This window comes from Mauremys reevesii, linkage group 15, assembly GCF_016161935.1.
Source record: "Mauremys reevesii isolate NIE-2019 linkage group 15, ASM1616193v1, whole genome shotgun sequence".
Lineage (NCBI taxonomy): Eukaryota > Metazoa > Chordata > Testudines > Geoemydidae > Mauremys > Mauremys reevesii.
The window spans coordinates 32,708,868-32,733,191 of NC_052637.1; the positions used below are offsets into that span (position 1 = coordinate 32,708,868).

Here is a 24,324-nt window from a genome sequence, read left to right on the forward strand (position 1 = left end):
CATCTGGCGTGTAAATATATTGTGACACTAGCTACAACAGTGCCATGGGAACGCCTGTTCTCACTTTCAGGTGCCATTGTTAACAAGAAGCAGGCAGCATTATCTTCAGCAAATGTAAACAAACTTGTTTGTCTGAGTGATTGGCTGAACAAGAAGTTAGACTGACTGGACTTGTAGGCGCTAAAGTTTTACATTGTTTTATTTTTGAATGCAGGGGTTTTTTTGTACATAATTCTACATTTGTAAGTTCAACTTTCATGATAAAGAGACTGCACTACAGTACTTGTATTAGGTGAATTAAAAAATACTATTTCTTTTTTTTTACAGTGCAAATACTTGTAATCAAAAATAAATATAAAGTGAGCACTGTACCCTTCATATTCTGTATTGTAATTGAAATCAATATATTTGAAAATGTAGAAAACATCAAAAATATTTAAATAAATGGTATTCTATTATTGTTTAGCAGCACGATTAATCGCGATTAATTTTTTTAATCACTTGACAGCCCTAAGCTGTACGTTATAATTGGCTCTGGATAAGGCCGGTAGAAGCATAATTGAGAGGGAGAGGTTACTTATTTGGTACAAAATGAAAATGAGTAAGAAGTCTCTAGTTCAGATTGCACAGCCAGCTAAGCATATAAATACTACTTTTAGTATCTCATTCAGTATTTTTCTTAAGTTAATTGTAATCATGGATTGATATATATGTCTTGGTTTTTCCAAAGAATACATAGATGTAACACTTTCCATTGGATGATGATTAGGCTGAATAATGATAAAGGAGAAGTTTTAGCGGTAGTGATTGTCCTCAGGATCTGAAGTGATTTCCATTTTTCTGGTCTTCAATTTCCTACACCAACCACCACAGAAAGCAGTTTATGTAGTAGAAAAGTTGCAATTCTTTTTCTATGAGTTAAAGAAAAAATCTATGTCCATCTTTGAGAACATAAAAATAATAATAATTTATTAATTATAAAAAGAATACAACTTAAATAGAAACAAGAATCTAGAGCCAAGCAATTCATTTAATACTTAAACATTTTCATGTAGCAGTGCACAAAGATCATGAATCCTTGATGGTCATACACAATAATGTTCACATGATGCAGTTATTTGATTAATTCAGTTAGCAAAGCTGATGTGCTCAGTTATAAATTGCATAAGGTATAAGTATAAAAATATTCCTTTGAATGCATAGATAGCTACCAGCAACTGCGTAATATAATCACTATACCAAATGAATTCAGTTAATCTAATGGCTGATCTTTTCACTGGTAAAGCATACCAGTTTATTCATAAAAACTACAGTACTTTTACAGATAAAATGGCTTCTGAATGGCAAAAGCCTAAAATAGGTCTCTTCTGTCAGTCAGTAAGAATGCAAGTCAGTAATTATATGGTAAGCAATTGTTCTACTATATAAACTTCCATCACAGTGGTTAGATCAACATCAGTAAGCTGGTATAAAAGAAATAGATTGTCACTGGATCAGGCTGCACCTCATCTCTGCTTTAATATTTATGCCATGAGAAGAGACTTCTCTTGTTACAGTCTGTTCTACTGATATTACCCATTTTATAAACCCTAAGTGAATGTGTAGTGCTTAAATCCAATTAACTAAGAGTTAGGAAGTTAGGTTCTTTGGAAAAGAAAGGCACTAAGAAAAAATCTTAATAGTGGGGAGTTCATATCAACAGTCAACTATGTTCTCCCTGTTATCTAGAGCATTCATCCATCCAATTCTCAGTACAGTACATACTTCTATAGCTAGGTTAACAGATTAAATCCTTTCTTCTAAAGAGGATGGTTTTGTAAATTTAAAAAAAAAAGTGAATAAACTGGATAAAAAAGTCCTTAACAGATTACTAAACTTTAATGTTTTCCAATGTATTTATTCCAGGATTTCATAGCAGAGGAGCATAACACTGAATTTAAGTTAGCAAGAATGTGAAAAGGTGACCGTGCAACAAGAAACAAAAAAAATAGTTGTCTTTGAAAAAGAAATAAAATGCCTAGAAATCCCAAGATTCAAATGGCATCCCAGTTTTCAAAATGCTAAGCATCTGATTAGTTTCTTTTTTACATAATAAATTTACGGTTTCAAGGATAGATCTTGTTCATGAAAGGATGAGTTGGAGGAAAACGGAACTGCAATATTTTGCTCCTTTCTCATGTGGAAATCACACTGACTTGTCTATGGAGTGAAAAATAACTGCCATTTTAAAGGAGCATTAGAGAAACTTCTTGATCATAAAGCAACAAAAGAGAGAGGGAGAGGACCTTTTGTTATCAAACATTTCAATACCATGTGTTGAGAAATAGCCATGAGATTTTAAAAACCCTAGCTATTTTGGTCAATGATATATTTGCAATTTGGGTAACAACTATAATTTTTTATCTTCAACCTGAGAAATATTTATAAATGCGGTTTAAGAAACCACATCTAATTAGTAACTTAATACTTAAATGAGACAAATGGAGTTTTGTGCTTCTTCCACAGACTTAAATCCTTCCATTTTCCTCCTAAACAAGGAGTATGTTTGCTTGTCACGTCACGCATGTATCTCCCATTAATGACAGTGGGATGTCTGTGCGCATTAAGTAATTTGGTACAAACACTAAAAGGGTTTTATGTTCTGTCATTTAGCGTAAGTGCTTCTGCTATTTTATAGCTAACAATTATTAGAACAATCTAAGCTTTTCCTTGAGAGGTTCTAACTCTACAGGGATTATTGTTGTGTAAGGAACAGAGTGCTACATGAATAGACTGAGAATTCTTTCTTTTCATAAGCACAGTTTCATATCAGAGCAAGTTAGTCTGAGATGAGCTGTAGGCTGTAACTGTGCATGACATGTCAACTTTATCTCAAAAGTAATAAACTAGATTTTTTTAGGATATTAGCCCTTATAAGTTCAATGCTTAAACACTGAATCCATCCCTTTAAAGCACAAGATACAAATATTTTGTTTTATGCTGCTTTAAATAGTTAATAAGTCAGTTTTGATGCTTTCTTGTTGTAACAAGGCCTTTCAGTCAATGTAGATGCAGCATTTCTAAACAGAAAGTTATTGTTGTTGATTATTAGAACCAGCTCCAGTTCTTGGAAATCCTGAAGTCTTGCAACATCTTTGTCCTTTAAATAAATAAATTAAAAATGCAGTATGTTAGTAGCATCCACAATAAATACTGTACAGGAGTTCAGTTTTGCAGATTTAAGGAGGAAAAACCACAGATGTATGCTAGCAGGGGGCAAGTATTCACCCAGTAGTTTGACTCCGTTTTGCTTATCTAGCTATAAAGCAGACACTCTATTGCATGTTGCATTACTTTAGCATTCTATTTACTTTAGATTTCATACTTTTTAAAATGTAGTTATTTTAAGTGGCAGAGTGTTTCCTATTTGGAGACTCCTGGCTCTTCTACTGTGTAACTCTGAGAAAGTCATTTTACGGCTCTCTGCCTCTGTATTCTGATCTGTTAAATGGATGCAGAACTTGCCTCTCACAGGAGTGCTGCGAGCCTATGGCTAGTCTACACTGGCAAAGTTAAAGCGTGCCACATAGCTCCCAGCACTGATGCACTGTCTACACTGGCACTTTACAGCGCTGAAAATTGCTGTGCTCAGGGGGGTGTTTTTTCATACCCCTGAGCGAGAAAGTTGCAGCGCTGCAAAGTGCCAGTGTAGACAAGACCTTAGTTAACTAAATGTATACAAATGGGCTGTGAGATCCTCAGACAAGTGCACAGTATCAATAAGCTCAACTGACCACTTTGTGATCAGTCTGTTTGGTTTCACTGTTGTGTGATTCGGGAATTCTAATTCTTTTTGTTTCCAACATGCAGTATCAACTGTAGACTAATGTGCCAAGCAAATGTACAACAAATTAAGGTTACCAATAGATGAAAGGAAGATTTATAGTTCAAAGGAGTTCTTCAGTATTATTGATAGGCAATAAAAATGATTAGTGGAATTAAAGCTTGTTGCATACTATCTATAAACAGCTTGGAACAGGGTCCTCTGGGACCCCTCACCCCAATAATCTTTTTTTCTTTCTCCCTGACCCATCAAAAACTCTCACATTGATCCATGCTTCCACTCCAAGAGGCCCTGAAGCCAGCTTCTTCTGGAGCAAGCAGTAGACCGACCAACCCCATTCCTGACCTGGCTGAAGCAAGTCAGAGAGAGTAAAAGAAGGCACTCACAAACTGTAAGTAAGCGATCAGGCTCTGATCCTCTGAGTGGCCACACTTTGTCACTAGACAGCATTAAGACTTACTTTTTTTGTAATTTCAGAGAACAAGTGTCCTCCAGTTTTGCTGACAAAAATCTCTAAGAATTAGCGACACTCTTTGAACAGTCAGACTTAGCTGGCATATTTTAGAACTACTTATTCCTTTGCAACCCAAGAAAATGAATCTTTCAAAGAAGAGTCAGAATGTCTTCTTATACTGAGCACAGGTACAGTCCACTGAAGTCTGTTAATCAAGCACTAATCAGATTAGCTCCACCATTTGACGCCAACAATGTCCCAAGGATTTGAGGGTGAAGGAAGGGTCACTAGTGAACTAGGAAAACAGATACAAAAAGTCCAAGTCTTCCATTTATTATGCAGGCAAGTTTCATTCCCTTCAATAAGACATTTGCCTGTGTAAGGACTGCACAAACTGTACCTAACTCAGAACATTTTTTCTACAATTTAGTTGCTTTTTAAAAGGAATGTTTAAAGTTTAATTAGATTAGTAAGGCTCATCTGAGTATCAAACCTTTCAACCATTCATGACAGTACGTCATGGGATATGTTATTACACTGAATTTCTGAACATAGTTAAAAGTGAAATATAAGTGTCACAGTACAGAATGTCAGTGCAGGAAAGCCATCAAGAAATTAAGGGTTTGGAGCTTATTTTATTAAATAGGAAACACGGTGGCAGCCCAAAGCGCTCTCCTTTAATAAGATCTTCCACTGTACAATTTACAGAAAGGAGCTTATTTCAAAAAAAAAATTCCAGTATAAATAAATGTTTAAAGAGTTACTTTAGGATTTATTTAGCCACACAGCTCTCAGTGGCTTACACGCATTGTATAGCTAAAATCAGTGCAGGTCTTTCAAAGCGCAGAAGTAAGGTGATGTCAATAAAACATGGCAATTCAGCTACAGTTGATGCTGTGACTTTAACCTCCCAGTATGAAAGAATACTGTTCAACACAATATTTGCAATATAGTGTTATCAGTGAGTGCATGGGTTGATCGTGGATCAATCCCAAATTGAGAAATATGCTGATGGGGACCATTTACTGTAGGACCCAGGATCTGTGAGACTTTGCAATCAAGACAACCCTCTAGTTTAGGAAACACGAATTGAAGATTGGAAGGCAAGAGGGAAAATTAGATAATTCCGTAAAGTTGAATATCTTGCATTTAGGGTCTCCATCTGAGGATCTCTAAGAACTTTGCAAACACCACACCCCTCTGAATTACCCAACTACTACAATCCCGCTCTTATCTTGATGCACAGAAAAGTTCATTGACTTGGTCAAGGTCACACAAGGAGTCACAGTGGGAACCAGAATGCAGATATGATTTCCACTCTTCTGCTCTGTGCCCTAGACCTAACTTGTGGATGGAGCGAAAGGAGGAAGACAGGTATAATGCAAAGACTTCTCCTTAATGTCTTTCTACATGATGTTAAACAGCAGAGTAACTGGCAGTACAGTTATAGCCAAGAGCCTCCCTTATTCCAGCCCCGTGGATGGTATCTTATCCTCCATCCAACCTCTGCAGCTTTCTTCAGTGCTGCAGGCCCAAGCTATGCATGACTGGCTGATGTGACCATCAGATGCACTCCCACCAGTCTTGTATGCATCTGACTGAGAAGTTTTATCCCTTTTCTATGGATCCTGAAACATTCAATAACAGCCCACTTAGTTCATGATCAGGGGATTATAAGAAAGCTCATTACTGGTTATGGATCTACTATATTTCTCTAAGATAACAAACATCATTAAAAACACAACGTTTGCCACTTTGCAACAATAGCAGTACGCCAAATCTCATATTCAAAGATGTAAGGAATATTGCAGGTTGGTTGAGGGATGAATGATGCATTTTTAACGATGCTCACAACAGCAATAAAAATTACTTTTGCTTAAAGCTGAAGGTTCTTACCTTTCTTAATACCGTATTTGGTAATTTTCTAATCTTCTCTACATGTTCTGGATTAACACCCAGTTCACTGCAACTCACTCTGAGCAGTTCCTTATAGGTTAGTTCTTGTCTGTCCAGTTCAATTTCAATGAAGTCATTCTCTCTAAGAGTAAGGTTCTGAATTCTCACCTTAAGCACCAGTTCTAGTAAAATATATACATACAGATATTAATATCTATTCCATATAAGCATGCATGATCATCCAAATAAGAACTGGAAAAAAATAAATGTGACTTCATTACATCAGTAATACTAATAAATCTCAAAATGTTACCCTAAAATCATTTCATTCATTACTTTTGATTTATTTAATGTGAATGTAGGTGAAAAGAGCTGGATTCTGAGCTCTGGAGACTGAAATCCTATTCAGGACAAGAACAGCACAGGCAGTGGTCAGGTAAGCTTCCACATAACCCATCAACTTCCCACAACCTTAGTCTGAAAGGACAACTGCTAGAGGTGAGGAGGTGGCTAGCTCAGTCTCCATGTTTCTCATTCCTTCACAGAGAAGCTACTGCAAAGGTACCACTTGTAGCTGTTTCTGTGGAGTCCCATTAGGAACTTATCTGAGATAGTCAAGTTTATTTTATATAGGCCAATATACACCCATAGTAATAATCAAATATGGACAATATTACTTATAAAATTATAATCTAATTTTCTACCTCTCTGAACAATGAGGAGTCCAGTGTCACCTTAGAGACTAACAAGATTTATTTGGGCATAAGCTTTCATGGGTAAAAAACCCACTTCCTATTGCTCTGAACTGGATTTCAGCTGGCAACATTTTTATCTTCTATTACCAATTTTCTGAGCAATCCAATACTGCATAACTCAGTGCTCTGTTATTGGTGATCACACATTAAAATTTATATGGATCTTCTCACAGCTCCCATTCAAAGAGAAGTCTGGACCTTTTAACTGCAATTCTGTACATTAAGTGGTCAGCTCCCTGTACAGGTTGAGCTAACAAAGCTTTTCCCTCAAATTAATTGGACATAGGCCTGTGTTTTGTATTTGAGTCTAGAGTTCTGTACCACAGTTACGGTGTTAGACTATCCTCACATCTGTATATTTTTATAAAACATTAGATGAGTAAGAAATGTTTTCATTGATATTTGTAATAAAAATTCCAGCGGATACAATTTTTTTAAACATGCCCTGAAATGTCTGTGACACAAACAAGGAATCATGCCTCACGTATACGAACATGAAAGTGAAAGACTAGAGAAGTACTATAGACATGAATAACATTGGCTAGTCTATTTTCATTCTCCAACACGACAGCATCCAGGAAGAACAGAGCAAAAAAAGAATAGTACAATTAATTTTTAAAATATGTAATCATAATTTAATGTTACCTTGCATATTAAACGGGAAAGCTCCAGGGAAGAAAAATGGCTGAAATGTTGGCATAGGCCCCATACATGAGCCATTCTGTTGCTGAGATACAGGCTGTTTAGATGCAGCTGGAGAAGGGAAACTTCTGCTCTGAGACACAGATGCCTGGTGAATGGGACCATTCTGGACTACAGGCTTTGGGCATTCTGGCATAGTGCAGGCTCCAGGTGATGTTGACATATCTTTATTATCAGCCACTGGAGAAGCAGCATTTTCATGTTGAGACGTTGCAGAAGTGCATGCTTTGACTCCAGGTAATGAAATGGGATAATCTACAGCTTGCAATTCTAAGGATATGGGGAAGCTTCCATTCAGCGAGCCAATGGAAGGGTCTGGAATGCTGTTACTCATTGTGTTATAAACATAAGGGAAAGGTGGATTAGCCAAATAATTTGGGACAATTGGCAAGTCTGAGTCTTGCTTCAAATCTGCAAGTTCATCGTCTTCCACTATAGAGGAAAGAAAAAAAAGTCCAGTGAATAAGGTTAGTTATGACTGGTTAAGGAGACTAAAATTGTCCTAGTACATTGTGGTTTTTAGACTCAGACTATTTACACACACCCACACAGAGGATATAAGACAAAACAAAGAGCTCTAAAGCTCTATGTACAGTACACATAACTGTGCTAAGGGGTTCCATAAAAACAAAGCTTGTGTGACTAGGATACTCCACAAACACCTCTACTTTCCCCCTAAACACTTGGACTGATAGAGAATCTGCCATCTTTTAAGAAAAATGTCCTGTGGCCAATATTTTGTGCCATATTATCAGCTGGCATAACTTCATTGTCTTCATAATGGGCATAAACCAGAGGAATAAATGGAGGGCAATAGATGTTCAGGTTTGCTGTGAATACCGGGAGGGGGGGAGTATACAGTATCTTTAGAACTGAAAGAACTACTGACTCAACAGTAGATAGATATTAACAAAGGCAGAAATCAGAAAGAAAGGAGTGCAAAAAGGTAGGAGAAACTCAAAGATTCTGAACAGGCTTCAAACTAATTCTCATCTTTAGTAGCAACATTGCTACTTTGATAGTTACAAGCATAATATACTATTGGATCCCTTGGAGCTGCTACTCTATCACTATACTTTTATGGAATAAGATACTAATCTTCAATTGAGATCAATGCAGTTAACCCCTTAAATAAGCTTCCTGATATTTTATGGACTTATCAGTCATGTACACTAAAGGCTTTGATAAGATTTCCCTCTCCTTATCTCCATTTGAAAATATGTATCAAACCGCAAATGTTTGTAGTAAACAAATTCTGTGACAGTTTCATTTTTCAAAATTAAGCTTTTTTCCCTCCCACATACAGAAAAAAATGTCACCATAAAAGCCCTGTTGAACCAACATTCCTGAAGTTGTGGTTTCTTTCTCAGTAAAGACTCTGAAGGCCAAATGGGAATTACTGCCACAGAACTGTAAGCTTTTAAATACAGATTCAGCAACCCCGCAAAAGCACAACAGAACAGGACCATAATTATTAAAATAGGTCATTACTGGAGTCTTCAAAGTTTTTATATTAACTAATAAACTTACCTCCCAATGTTTTCCTAATCTCTTTCTTTGAGGTTAACTGGGCTGGCATTTCTCCTTTATTTGTGACAATCTCCTTATCAGCGCCAGACTCTATCAGATAAGAAACCACTTGAGCATGGTTCCGTTTGCATGCCCAGTGCAAACAAGTCCTGCAGAAGGAAAATGTTGGTGCTATATGATATAACCATGCTACAGGAGATGAATTTTATTCATACCATCTGTGTATAAAAAAGCCAAGGCCTAGCTTTCCACAAAAAGAACATCATTCATTTGTAATATACATTACCAAGCTGAGATACATTCCTTGAAATTTTCTTGTACTCTGCAGTGACACCTGCTGATAGTCTTTCCCTGCAGTAATGCTTTTACCACCAACTTTACTATTTTTGACAACAGCAGATGGTTTTTGCTTTAAAGTTTAACTAAATCTCTCACCTTTTAGCTTCTAAAAGCTAAAACTAATTTCAAGAATATAAATAGCTGTCATCCTTCTGTGTCTTTTTACTTTTGTTTTTCAAAAGAAGATGACAGGATATATTACAAGCTTAACAGTAGAACCATTTTTCAACTGATAATTTAAATTAATAGAAATAGGTTTAATTTTGTTAATCAAAAGAAATAATTTTTTTTCTCTGCACCACTCCAACCAAAATGAAACAGACTAGTTCCTGAGCAAAGATATTCAGAAAACCAAATCTGATTTCAATTTGATTAAATCTCAAAACAGAGTTGATTAGAATATTTTTTTATTTTCTGTAGTAATGCCTCACCAGGACATTTTCCATTCCTTACAACCAAAAGAAGAATTGAGCTTTCATATTACACTGGTTTTCACCAAATTATCACACTGACAGAAACACTGGTAAATTCCCAATAAATAGCTTTGCAGAACTCTAAATTTTTTAGTGGATCAATTTCAACACTTTTCCCCATCACAACTTTCATATAAACTGTAGTCCTAGTGGCTTTACAGCGATACAGTGAATAACACAATTAGAGTCAGAGTCTGATCCTGCAGTTTTTACTCAGGCAAAACCCCTAGTAAGGAGTATAGGATTTGTCAGCATAACAACCGCAAGAAAGAAATTCTTAGATACTGGCAAGGGAGAAAATATATACTCCAAACAACATACCCCTACTTCATACAGACAGAGATTTTGGTGAAGGAAAGAATTCACCCACAGAGAAGGGCTGTGGGGTTTTGGTTCAGGCAGACACATTTCCCTGGATGGTGGTGGTTCTTTAGCGGAATCCCCAGAGTTGATCCCCTGAAGAAATGTAGGGGAGGGTCAGTCTCCCTGGTGTTTATAAGAGTTTACAATGTGTCTGCATATTGTTATATGCAAAAACTGTATGGCCATCCCATTTCCCCCACAAAGCACTACCTCACAGCTTAAGAGCAGTATCCTAGTTTCAATGGTTTTCTAGTGCTGTTTCTCCACCACCCTTCCCAATGCTGTTCTTTAAACTGCATGAAAATCCTTAATTCTTCTCCAGACTAACGGAAAGGAGAGGAAAAGATGTTGAATCTTAGGAGTTTAGAGTTACATACAAGAAGAGTGAGACAGAAGTGGTGTAAAATCTATTAGAAAACTTATGTAGGTCAAAAGATCCACTTCAGTCCAAAGTCCTGCTCTAGGAAGCATTTGTTTGTTAAGGAAAAGGTGTGGTCACACCTGTCTGACTTTAAACTTTAGACTATGTTGTGTTCTGCCCAACAGCACCATCTATGACATCAAGAGTTTTTGCAGTTGTTGCTTTTTTTGTTTGTTTGTTTGGTATTGTTTGCTCCTGAAGAAGGGGCTGATGGGAGGAAATAGTATGGTAGTTATAAAACCTCATGCATGCATGTGAGGATCAGACTAATTAAAGCAAGAGAAAGCAAAGTACACACAAAATCTTGCTTGTTTTATATGCCAGTATGATTAAGACTTTCCTACAAGAAACAAAGGGCCTAATTGTGCAAATTCTTACCACTGGGTTTAGTATTTCTTTATGGAAGAAGCCCCACAGAATACAAGGCAATAAGATTACTCACTGTAGTAAGTGCTGTTGTGTAGAATTGGGGCCCAGATTAAAAAACCCACTGCTGTGATAAATAATAATAATTGTGTGTGTGTGTGTGTGTGTGTGTCTATATATCACAGTAGTGCCTAGCGTCCCCAGATGTGACCGGTGCCTGACTGTGCTAGACAATCTACATACACATAATAAGAGTCAAAAGGTCCCTCCCTCAAAAGGTTTACAATCTAAACAGAAAAGACAGACAAAGGATGGGAAGAGAAATAGAAACCCAGAGGGGTGAAATGAGTTGCGCAAGGTCACAAGCAGTTGTAGAGCCAGGAACAAAACCTTTATTTCTTGTCTCCCAGCTCATTGCCTATCCATTAGCCCACACTACCTCTCTTGATGAGTGTTTATCAATTATCTTTTGTCATTCAGATGTGCTTTGTGATGTTTCTTTTTAGGAGAAATAACAGCTGTTAAAACAAATGTAGGTTTTTTTTTTTAATTATATAAAAAAATTAGTCCCTATCAAGGGTTATATAGAAGCAAGTTAGGGCCTGTCTTAATTATCATTTGGTTATCTTTGGTGTATATTTTATAAAACCACACAATATTCTCAAGTTTTTGTTCCTGAGGCAGTTCACATATTTTTTTTAAATTCAAAATTGTGTTAAAGACAGTTGCTAGTACTACACTTATCACTTGCCAATTTTAGTAATTTTATACTATTTTCCCATTTTTCAAACATTTTTTATCCTATTGCTGTTTCAAAGTCCCAGAAAAACAACAGTCAAAGATGACTAAACATAAAGTGATGTCAAATGCACAATGTAAACTGAAAATGAAATAGAGAATTCCCCCCCTCCCTTTAATCTCTTTTAGTTGTAGTAATTTTAGGAGCTACTTGTAACAACAGTAGATAAATGAAAAAATTTCAAACAGAAATGTGATTAAATTGATGGGTAACTCACTTAGAAATGGAACTCCTGTACAGAAATTAGTCCCTGTACAAAAATTCCAAGAGTGAAAATCAAAATGTTACAGTGTTGTTTGCAATAGGAATACGTCTGCATGTGAAATGTTAAGAGCCAGATTTTCAAAAATGCTCACCATCCACAATTGGGACAAGATTTTCAAAAGAGCTCAGCTCGCTTTTAGAGATCTAGAAAGAAGCAGTTATGTTTTCAAAAGCAGAGTTTTGGGGATCTGGACCTTTAATTTTAATCACTCCATCCCTGCTGCATTGAACAGCTGCTGCTTTCCTATAAAGGTGTCTGAGTTAGGGTTGTGAAATACCTGGCATTTAAAAAACAATCAATCAATCAAAAAGTCCAATGGATAAGACAGAAAGAGGAGGTTGCACAACAAGTCTCTGTGAATCAGCTCCCTTGTATCTACATTATTAATTATTATTAATATTACCATAGCACCAATGTTAAGCATATGTTGTTAGATGTATGCCTCAATATATATTTAATGTAAAGAATCATAAAAGTTACATAGATATGTATACTACGATGCAAGGACCATCATTTTAAAATTTCCTGATTTTGTGTGCTTGACTTCATATCCATAATGTCTTAATATACTATTGTTTGGGGTGTTGCACTAAATGGGTACAAGATGAAAAAACATAAGAGCAACACAGATAGGAGTTTTCAGGATAGTTAGATAAAACTAAGATATGTCCCCCACCATAACCTCGTTCTTTTCACAGGCATTTAACTGCAAACCATCTGCTTTCAGCTGGAGACAATGCCATAAGATATGATAGTTACCGTAAAGTACTGTAGTCCACGACTGGACTATGCATTTGAGGTAAAAACCACTATTTTTAAGTGTGCCGAAATAATTGTTATAACTCAACAGAAAGAACACCTATATTATTTACAACAAAAATCCCATGGCATCTGAGAAGAGGTCTGTGAAGCTCTGGCTGTTTTGTTTCTTTGGACTTGGTGCAAAATCTTTGAATTCAATCCCTTTGCATGTCACTTTGAGTTCAGAAGTAAAATTCTGCCAAGTCACCAGGCCTTGTGGGTTTGGGCCAAAAAACAGGTACAATCTAAAAGCTTCAGGTACTAAGGAGATGTTTGATATAAATGCTTAGATTCACACAGCTTCCACTTTAAATCATGAGCCTGTATTGAGAACTGCACAGATACATTCTTGTGCCCATGTTGAGCCCCAATGACAACATCAGAACTCTGCACGAGTGCACGGATACAGCCACATGGTTCTCGGTGCACAATTGCAACCACTATTTGCTCCAATTGTATGTAAACCTCAGCAACTCTGGCCTAATTTAGGGTTTAATTCTGACCATTTCACGAGGATTTAATGTAGTCTAATACAGAGAGGTACTGTGCACCCACACATCCCATTTATGTAAATAGCAGCTGCAAGTATTCAGCACTTCTCAGGATCAGACCTATACATAAGACCCATTCCAGAGATGCAGCTTCTGCACACAGACTCAAAGAATATGGAAGACACGATTATAGCCAAAGTACAGAACAAGAAGCAATTTTTTAAAAATATATTTTATGCCAGGTTTTGGTTTGTTGTCTTAATGCCAGTTTTTTGAACAAACTGATTTGATAATGAGCAGCCGTTTATTATGCATATGGAAATAATGAGAAAGTGAAATGGGAGAAAAATCACTACCTAATTCTATTCTTTAAGAAAAAAAGAAAGCAAATCATATAAGGCCTGATTTTCACAAGTGCTGAACAGCCACAGCTCCCATTGACTGTAACAGCTGTCATGGGAACTTGGCACATCTGAAAATCAGGCCCTTAGTTTTTTAAATTCTAGTTTATTGTCCTTTCTATTTCATACTTTCTATTTTCACTTATGTAAGCACAGCACAGTAATCCACATAAAGATATAAACTGAATCTAATCCAGGTAAAACAATCTTCAAGAATGCCTGAATTGTTAAAATCATGTTTAAGAGAGTTTAAAAAAACAACATTTTCTATGACTGGTGTGTGTATGGTTCATTATAGAAGAGTTTCAGGATTTAGGGTTGTCAAGTGGTATTTGAATGAGACGTCAAAACAAAAAAAAAATCTGTGAGACTTTACGTATCTCACTGAAACACACTGCAAGATCTTTTCTCATAACAGGAAGTTATTTTAAAAGCTGCCTTAAAAGTAACTCAAAATAAGCCTCTCTAAAAATGAGCGAGCTTGGCAGGTCTGAGGTTTACTTTCCGAATGTTGTTTTACTGTGCTGTGTTTGTGCAGCCAGCTTTCCTAATCCCATGAGTATAAGTAATAGAAAGGGGTAACACATTGAACTGATCAAAAATCAGAGACCAAGGATCAAAACTTTTGAAACAAAATAATGTAAGCCTAGAACAGCAATTATCAACAATACCATTACTTCCTCCTTTTAGAATAATTTTAAAGCATCTCTAATGAGGGAGGATTAGGCAAAGTTTAGATAGGACATTTAAATTACACTCAGAATTCAAACTGTCAACACTGGATAGCCTTGCATTAGTATATTTCATATGAAAGACATATATAACGTCCACTATACCATTAGCAGACTAAAAATAAAAGGATCTTTAAATGTTCTTTACAGTATCTGCAACTGTCAGTTTTATTAACCTTTAAAAATACACTTCATTCATTCCAGTTAAAGGCTTACCAGCCGTTGACTTCGTTTTGAGAGTTGACATTCACTCCGAATTCCACCAGTCTTTGGACCTCCCCAATATCTCCCAAAGCAGCTGCTTCTCTCAGTCTCTCCTGGAGTTCTTTCTCCTCTATAAAAGTTGTCATCTTTCTAAGGTCACTTTATTGTTAAGCAGCTGCTAATTGAAGGTGATTTAACATTTTATAAAGCTAAAATACTGAGCAGCAAAGATAAAATTAACCCTGCATAATAAGAGGTGTCTCTTCTTCTTTTAATTTTAAATTCATATATTGATTCTTTCTATCTGTTACATTTAAATCAGATAGAGCCACACATTTCTGAAGAACATTAAAGACAACTGCATAGTACAGTATCTCTAGTTTGTTGCTGTTTCCTAAACTCTTCTCAGGGGGACTCTATTATCTGTGACAACTCTCTGACCTAGATTTTTAGTTCCTACCAACAGCCCTGCATGCAATTCCTGGCTGTAGCTGTCCTATTTGCTGTATAATTCATCAGATATATTCAGGCTCATACTTTATTATTTTTATTCAACTAAAATGAATTATTGCTTAATATACAAAGAATTTTGAATGTAGAATATCTTCTACCACAACATTATTTATTTCTACCACCCCAGAACTGCAAGTTGTTCTGCCTAGTAGCTTAGCACCTATGTGTAGCCCCATTGAAATCAAGTGAAGTCTCCATGTGGGGAACATGGGTCCATCCAGCAGAACAATTTGTAGGATTGGGACTACAATTGATTCAACCAATTCACATTGTTTTTACTATTGTGCTAATTTTCTTTATTCATTCTAAGTCAAATAATGAGAGAGATGGGAGAGAAAAACACTATTTCACAACTATCTTCTTATAGAACACAAGTTAAAATACACACTTAGGACTCCATCTTCAGGTCCAGCTGACCTGCACCAGCTGTATCATGGCATCTGGGGAGTCCTGCATGCTGGGAAAATTCATAACAGCTACACTGACCTAGAGCACCTTTAAGGCCATTTTGGGCCACAGGAGAAGCACAAAGGGGCTGTATTGGGGGCCAGAATCTGGCCCTTAGTCTAAAATAAACTCTATAATCTAGTATAGATTTAATGGCCTAATCCTTACTCATGCAAATAGTTTCACCGAAGTAATGGGATCTCAACATTAATAAGAATTATTCAAGTAAGTAATTACATCATTGTAACAATTATTTAGAGCTATTTAAAATAACTTGTTCTGTAATGGCTGATAGCGTCTATGGCCCTGATCCTGAAAGGAAAACTGTGGGGACAGACCCCTGGGCCTGCACACACCTCAGTGACTTCAGTAGGGTTTTGTGCAAGTGCAGGGGGTCTACTGAGGCCCTGATTCTCTAAAGAGAATTACATATGTGACTAGTAATAAATTAAATCAGTAGAGCCACCTTTTTTACAAAACATGTTGACACAATCAACAGAAAAATCTCATTTTTAAAAAGCAACTTTTTTACCACTGTTTTGAGTAATGGACCTAATTCTTATGATTTTACATCAAGTTTATATTGGTAAGTACACTGACTTCAGAGGAGGTGCTTCTGGCATATACTAGCGCGAGAGCAGAATCACACCCAATATTTTAGATTTAATTAAATAACAGTAACTGTCTATCTCACATTACATCATTTATTATATATATTTACTTTCTGCACTTCATCCAACTTGAAACATTAAAATAGACTACAGTCATTTTTTACTTATTTCTTAGTGTCATTTTTTGGTTCTCATGCATTAGCATCAGGCTGCAATGTTTGGATTGCAAACACTACAAGGGAATTTTGAAAGCAAAACAAAACAAAAAATAATTTTAATATATGAGCAAATTTCTATTACACTCTAGGACATACAGTACCTGACACAGTCCAACATTTGTAGAGTTATGCCAGGCCTCTGTAATCAATGAGACAGTTTACATGAGTAAAGTTACTTGTGAGTTTTTCCAAAGCCACTATGGCCTCAATTCTCCTATTGGACAAGGCAACATTAATGTGGCTCTGAAGGCAGGGTCAGAACCAGGGGTTAAAGAAAGAAGAAGTGAAGGACAGCACAACTCCCCCTCCTTTCTAAAACTAGAGAGAAGCATCTCTTCCTCCTCCTGCTTTTTGTACACAGCACTCCCTCTATATCTTCCCCATTCCTCCTTGGTTGTGGTGATGAAAGCACCTCCTTCCTGATTTGATCTATTTTAACCATTGATTGGGACAGATGTGTTAATGCAGCAATGAACATATCACTGATGCTCAATAATCAATGTAATAATTATAAATAATCAACACCATAGGGATGGATATGTCTAAGACACAATGATATCTGAAGCCAGTGACATCTCTCAATGCTGTGCCATGTCACTGTGGTCTCTCATGAGGCCATGGCACCTCACTGTTTTGCAGTGCAACCTCTTTCCACTGTGTTCTGTTTAGGGTTGCTACCTGTTCAGGTTTTCCCAGGATCATCCCTTTTTTTAAGATGGTGTCCCAGGAAATCTGTAAGTCCTCCTGGTACACTGAAAGTCCTGGGTTTTGTCATCTGAGTCACCTCACAGGCTGCTGCTGCAGCATCTTCCTCCTCCTCCATGGTGCTAATGCTGCTCCTCCTCCCACTGGCTCCCCAGCAGGAGCCCTTAAGCCACAGCTTCTGTTTTCTACCAGACCAACAATCTGCTGAGAGCAGAAAAAAGAGCTCATGACGTCAGCTCCCCAGCATCCATTCCTCACCCTGTTGGCTGTTGTTCTTGCCCAGGGAGCCCCATTCCCTCCAAGGAACCATCTCCTTCCCCTTGTTCTGTGCTCCCCTTCCCAAATCCAGCCCAGCCATGTCTTGTTTTTGTGACCTCAGAGGTGCAAAGCCTAGTTGTGTTGCGGTGGTGCCACAATGTCTCTCAACAGCATGACTGTGCCTTTTCTGCAAAACCACCTGTGACTTGACATCGAGACAGTTAACTGGAGTGAGAGTGTGTCTACACTTAAATGCTACAGCAGTACAGCTGCACCACTGATGGAGTGTTTCAGTACAGACCTACCTATGCCTATGGGAGGAGTTCTCCCATCACCATAGGTAATTCACCTTGCTAAGAGCAGGTCTACACTTACAATGCTGCATTGGCACAGCTGCACCACTGTTGCGCTTTAATTAAGACACTCTGTGCCGATGGGAGAGAGCGCTCCTGTCAGTGTAGTAAATCCATCTCCCCGAGAGGCAATAGCGATGTCGACGGGACAAGCTCTCCCGCCGACATAGCACTGTCTAAAACGGAGGTTAGGACAGTATAACTATGTTGCTCACGGTTTGGACTTTTCACACCCCTGAGTGATGTAGTTATGCTGATGTAAGTCTGTAGCGTAGACCAGACTCGAGAGGTGGTAGATAGGTCAATGTGGTCAACCTAGCGCTGTCTACACAGTGGTTAGGTTGGTACAGCTGCCTCTCTGGGGTGTGGATTTTCACATTCCCGAGTGACGTAGCTATGCCGATGTAAGTTCCTAGTGTAGACAAGGCACAGGCAGTGGTACCTCCATGCGGGTAGCTGAGGTAAGTTGCTCCCAGCTGGGGGATGTAGGCTTGGCATTAACTAGCTCCTCCAAGGTTACAAACAACCTCTGTGTGGATCTTGCTGTTGGAGCACACCTCCCTCTCGCCGCAAAGCCCCGACCTGCATGGCGGAGGAGGTGTCTTTCCATAGCAGGATGGCTGACGCCGCCTGTCTCAGAGAGAGGCACTGCAACGTGAGAGGCTCCGAGCACATTTACTGCCACCCTCCTCCCTCAGCATCGGGGTGCATGGGAGAGAGACACCTGAGCGAGGCCCTCGTCACAAAGACAGCACCGCTCGCCAGCGAGCAAGGCCGGGGATGGGGCCTATGTGACTGAGAGGCCCAAGCCCTGACAGGCCCCATGGGCGGTTAGCGAGAACGCGGCCGGCGCGCGTTGTATTGTGGGAAGAGCTAGGAGCGGCGCCGCCGCCGCCGCCATTTTGTCTCTGTCACTCCGGCGGCAGCCCGAGCAAGCGGTCGGTCGGGGAAGGAGCAGGGGGGGCGAAGGCGGTGGTGCTTGGCAAGGGGCCACTCGGGCATCAGGACACGATGATATCGGCCGCCCAGCTCCTCGACGAGCTCATGGGCCGGGACAGGAACCTGGCCCCCGACGAGAAGCGCAGCAACGTGCGGTGGGACCACGAGAGCGTGAGTGAAACGGAGCCGCCTCCTCCCCGCTCCCGGCCCCCAAGGCCTGGTTTTGTCGTAGTCACCCGCACGCGCCGCGGAGGACCTAAGCCCGGGGAGGGGGCTGTGGCCGCAGAGATGAGGGCACTTGGGGGTGGGGGGCGCTTTCTGCGGGGCTCTCGCTGGGAGGAGTAGGCTGGGGCCAAGGCTCTGGAATCGGGCTGGGCCCTTCATGTCTCTGGAGACCAGGAGCAGGCGGGAGGTTGGGAAGGACAGTACGGAGGGCCTGGCTCGGCTTGGATGGGAGGCGGGAGCCGCTATGAGGAATAGCCTGGCCGGAAGGAGAGGATCCGTAGTAGCCTGACTGAGGAGGATTGGAAAGGAAGGGGTCTGCTCATACCAGGGTTGGGGGGCGTGGGGGAGCTGGCTCGTGGCTCTGCTCGGAACTTAGTGCATGAGGGATTGCTCTTACCTATGTGAGGCGATTTGTGTCGTTAAATAATTAGCTGAGGAAAATGAGTGGGTGGCGGGGGGGGGGGGTCTGCTGGTGGCGGGGGTCGCAGGGGAGGAAGGATGATGGGAGCGTCTGTGTTGAGCTCTTTATACGGGAGAGAGTTGTTTTGCCTTGGATGAAGGAAAAGTTTCTTAAAGCCTGTCTGTTTCTAGAATGTGGAGGGTTTTGTTGTTGTTTGTTTGGGTTTTTTTTTGGGGAAGGGGTCGTTGCTGAGTTTGAGGAGGAGGAAGTCTCTGGGTAGGCCTTACTGCAGTTTGGTTGGGATGGGGTGGGAGATGAATAGTATAGCGGACATGCTAACTAGCTAAAGAACACAGGGAAATGAAGAACTTGAGATTCTTTGGAAATGAAGATTTTGCTGATGTGAGAGCTTTATTTCTACAAATCAAATTTATCTTGGAATTTCTGGATTTTTCATTTACAATATTATTACTATTACTTTGCAATATACTTTAATATTTCCTTTATAGGTGGCTGTCACGTGTTAATTTCCTGCACTAAACTGCTCAGAAGAGGGTGTTTTTCCCCCCTCCCAGATAATTTCTTGTTTAGAGCTCTCTCCTGCCAACAAACAGCAGCTACACTACGCGCCTTTTAATGGCATGGCTATAGCAGTGCAGTCGTGTTGCTAAAAGCGGCATAGTATAGACATAGCCTAACAATGCATACAAATTCTCTTGCATTTATGAACTAATTGTAAAAACATAGTCCAAAGCTCTTTATTTATCTAAATGAAAGCCATTATGTAGTGCAAGAGCAGTACATTTACAACAATGGATCTCAGTATTCTGTAGGTCTAGAATCTCTACATGGTTCAGGAAAGGTTAAAGCAAGGCTCCTATTAGAAGGCTGATTTTTCTCTCTCATGCCATCTTAGTGAAAAAACAATCAAACTGTTATTAGATAATAGTGTACTCTTGTCTTCAGGAAGTTTAAGAACCATTATCCTGTAATTGCGAAGAGTACTTTGGTTTTTGGTAGGAGGAGGATTAAAAGAACCATGCCCGAAGCATGGGCTGCTGTTAGCATTTTGGATTGGGTGTGTTTTCACTGGAGTTGGAAAACATTGCGAAGTGTGTAGGTTTTAGTACTTCAGAACAAAGTGAAAACATTACAATACAAAACATTAAACACTGTCATAATAATGCTCATGAGGTTACTCATTTTTATGTCTTTCTTCTTTGTAATTTGTCCAAGCTATTTTGAAGTAATGTAGTAAGAACTGAATTGTGTGTGGTAATTGGATCTTGGTAATTGGATCTTGGGATAGTTCTGCCAGTAAATTTAATTTCTCTGTGCAGGCAAGCCCTTAAATTGTTGTGGGAGCCATAGATGAGTTACTTCTCTGTGCCTCAGTTTTCTCATCTGTAAAATGGGGAGTAATACTTGCCTACCACATAGACATGTTCAAGGATTAAGATTTCTGAACAGGTGTGAGATAATTGGATGTAAAATGTTAAGTATTTCTTTGTGGCACTCTGCCATTCTAGAGTCTATTCAAATGTGAGACCTGAGAGAGAGAGAATTCAGCAGTATATTGGACCTTTTACTTTCGATTGGGGGACTTTAGAAGGTTCACATGTTGTAACAGTAAAAAGTTGCAAGACAATTGAATAAGTGCTATTTATTTACATCGCTAGCAAACCACTTTAGCATAACTTTTGGAGTGAAGGAATTGCCTAAACTGTGTTTAATATACTGTTACTACGATGTGCCATAACCACAAATAATTGCTAATACCTCAGTTTTCCAGGAAAATGGCCCAACATAGTTAAGAGTTCTCATTATCCCTTATTCTAGTTGGATGTTGCATATCATGAAAAAAGAAAAGCACTTGTTAGGAGAACTAGACAGTCTGTAATCTCTCTCTTGCCATGTGGTTATAAGCATAATAGGTGCATATAGCAAAGTCTGTTGCTGAAGATTTAAGGGAAATTCTGAGTGGAGGGCCAAGTAATAGTTCTAAGAGTGGAAGAAATAATAAATAAACCTTAATGTTTCATTATGAACCAAATATAGGCGGGGCGGGGGGGGGGAGGTGTATTAGAAGACATGGTTAGCTGTCTGACTGTAAACAGATCCCTCCTGCCCCTTGATTCAGGCATACTGCATGATTTTTCTTCACTCAAGTGTTCTTCAAACCACTTGCTGAAAGAATCTGTGTAGTTCAATATTTGCTTGATACTAATGGAAGTAGTAATTTTTTTCTTCTATACCAGTTCCGAGTGGTAACTTATAACATGGCGTAACAATCAAAATTGCCTGCTTTGGAGCTCTCATCTGATTTTAAAAGTGCAAGTCACATTTTCAACTCTTGAAATATTTCTAGGTTGGGAGGTATGGCTCTTTGCTTCACTCTCCCAAGTCAGGGAAGAGAAAGTAAGCTGCTGTGTGTATACAAAACTTCTCTTTTTTTGTACAGCATGGAGTACATGCTATTACTGGAGTGAGAACATTTAAAAATATAGTCACATATAGCCACATATAGCTCAGGATGACTACCTGAGTGGGCTGCTTGCCCTTCTGTGGGGAAAAAATAGGGCTTCTCATGCATGCCATTTTTAAAAGGATGCTGTCAAGGTATTCATTCATAGTTTTCCATAAGTTGATAAATAATATAGCACTTAGAATCTTGAAGTGAGGTTTTCTTTGATAAACCTTTTCATTATATCAATACACTGGTTTCTTAGGTACAGTAACTCCTCACTTAACGTAGTTATGTTCCTAAAAAATGAGACTTTAAGCGAAACATTGTTTCGCGAATCCAATTTCCCCATAAGAATTAATGTAAATGAGGGTGTTAGATTCCAGGGAATTTTTTTCCCCAGACAAAAGACTGACTATCGAACAATCCATCCAATCTATATACACACACACAGTATAAGTTTTAAACAAACAGTTTAATACTGGTACACAGTGATGATGATTGTGAAGCTTGGTTGAGGTGGAGGAGTCAGGGTGGGATATTTCCAGTGAATGCCTTACTGCTAAATGATGAACTAGCAATTGGCTGAGCCCTCAGGGGTTAACTCTCTCACTCTACAAGGCAGCAGAAATGGAGGGAAGAGACACACCCTGTGTGTGTGTGTGAGAGAGAGAGAGAGAGAGAGATGTGCATTTCCCCTTTAAGTACAGCTGATCTTGCTCTTAAGTAAACTGCCTTGTTAATTAGATCACCTTGCTGGGACCACAGCTGCTGCCAGCAAACTCCCTCCATCCTGAGGTCCTAAGCCCTGTCATGTGTCCCCCCTGCTCTATGGAGGATAGGGTAAGCGGGGTGCAAGGGGGAAGGGGACACCCTGACAGCCCCCCTATTCCTCCACTCCCCCCCGCACAGCAAGCGGGAGTCTCGGGAAGCAGCTCCAAGGCAGAGGGCAGGAGCAGCACATGGCAGTGGTGGGAGGGACAGCTGAACTGCCAGCAATTGATAGCCTGCTGGGCAGCTGCTGCACAGGGAACTTAAGGGAGCGGGGAGCTGATAGGTGGGCTGCTGGTCCACCCTGGTTCCAAGCCCCCACCAGCTAGCTGCAACGGGCTGCTCCTCCTGGCTGCTTCTCCTGCAAGCAGTGGACAAAGTAAGTGGCTGCCAAACGACCTTAGAAGGGAGCACTGCAACAACGTTAACCGAGATGACTTTAAGTGAGGATTTCAGAGTAGCAGCCATGTTAGTCTGTATCTGCAAAAAGAACAGGTTCTTTTTAAGTGAGGAGATATTGTACTTGAAAGCAGCACAACAAACAGTTGACCTTGATCTTCAGTTTCAATTTTTTTAAAAAATAATACTTGAGAGATACTCTTGTAAGAACAATTATGTGGACTGCATCAACAACTGGTCTTACAAAGATTTTGACCCTACCAACCTTGGCGCAGGTACAGCCAAGTATTTTTTGTAATATTGTATTTAAAAAGGAGATAAGGCTTGGTTTTGCTTTTACCTGCCAGGAAGCCCACTGAGCACAAGCTAAAATTTTCAAATGTTGGTCCTTAAAGATAGGCAACTAAATCCATATTTAGGCTCTCATTATGTAAATGGCCTGATTTTTGAGCTTCTGAGCTTTTGTCACCCACTTTGGAGAAATTTGCCCATAGGTTATAGCTACACACCTTGTCATGTAAGATGGGGGCTTGAAACGATAGGGCTCTATTGTTTTTTTTGTTTTTTGTTATTTTTAAATCACACATGATACCAGCATGATTAGATGTTATGCCTGCTCTTTCACAGTGCCATCTAATTTTACTGAAGCCTGCTCAACTTTATGCATGAAACTTTTCAAGACACTGACCTTCCTGGATCAAGCCATCTAATTTGGCTTGGAGTAAGTCTCTATGTGTGCTACATTTGTTTTAAGCTCCCCCCAGGACTTCACAGTGCTGGAAGCTGGAAAGTTATTTTCAAAGAGCATCTTTGTCTTATGTGTGATAGAATTGAGTTTTAGGTTACTTAAAAAAAAATCTTGACATGTATTTCTACTCCTTAGAATCATATCTCCCTTTCCTCCTCATCTTGTTTGATAAGGATAAAAGTCGCCTTGTTAAGTAGTAGTAGAATATCATTTATTTAAATATTTTTGGATGTTTTCTACATTTTCAAATATATTTATTTCAGTTACAACACAGAATACAAAGTGTGCAGTGCTCACTTTATATTTTTTGATTACAAGTATTTGCCCTGTAAAAAACCCAAAAGAAATAGTATTTTTCAATTCACCTAATACAAGTACTGTAGTGCAATCTCTTTACCATGAAAGTTGAATTTACAAATATAGAATTATGTACAAAAATAAAACAATGTACAATTTTAG

General features: G+C 39.0%; 2 protein-coding genes across 12 annotated transcripts in view; one reads left to right on the forward strand and one right to left on the reverse strand.

The window, feature by feature from the left end:
- Positions 1–1,695: 1,695 nt before the first annotated feature.
- Positions 1,696–19,433, reverse strand: ANKRD40 (ankyrin repeat domain 40). Of its 7 annotated transcripts, XM_039501187.1 has the most exons (8): positions 18,477–18,671; positions 17,282–17,509; positions 16,705–16,742; positions 14,827–14,989; positions 9,161–9,309; positions 7,574–8,062; positions 6,174–6,355; positions 1,696–3,139 (listed from the first exon to the last, which is right to left on the reverse strand). In XM_039501187.1, exons 4-8 carry the CDS (start codon positions 14,958–14,960, stop codon positions 2,993–2,995), a joined length of 1,101 nt encoding a protein of 366 aa, XP_039357121.1. In that variant the 5' UTR covers positions 14,961–14,989; positions 16,705–16,742; positions 17,282–17,509; positions 18,477–18,671; the 3' UTR covers positions 1,696–2,992. The 7 variants fall into 7 exon arrangements, with proteins under 7 accessions (XP_039357121.1, XP_039357122.1, XP_039357119.1 ...); XM_039501188.1 differs by lacking the exons at positions 17,282–17,509; positions 18,477–18,671 and adding an exon at positions 19,409–19,433; XM_039501185.1 differs by lacking the exon at positions 17,282–17,509.
- Positions 18,765–24,324, forward strand: part of LUC7L3 (LUC7 like 3 pre-mRNA splicing factor) — a 38,326-nt gene continuing 32,766 nt past the window's right edge. For all 5 annotated transcript variants that reach the window (XR_005588396.1, XM_039501181.1, XM_039501182.1 and 2 more), the window contains exon 1: positions 18,765–19,029. Coding sequence is in view for 4 of the 5 variants with exons in the window: in XM_039501181.1 (XP_039357115.1) it covers positions 18,931–19,029 (99 nt within the window). In the remaining variant the exon portion in view is untranslated. The remainder of the gene's footprint in view (positions 19,030–24,324) is intronic.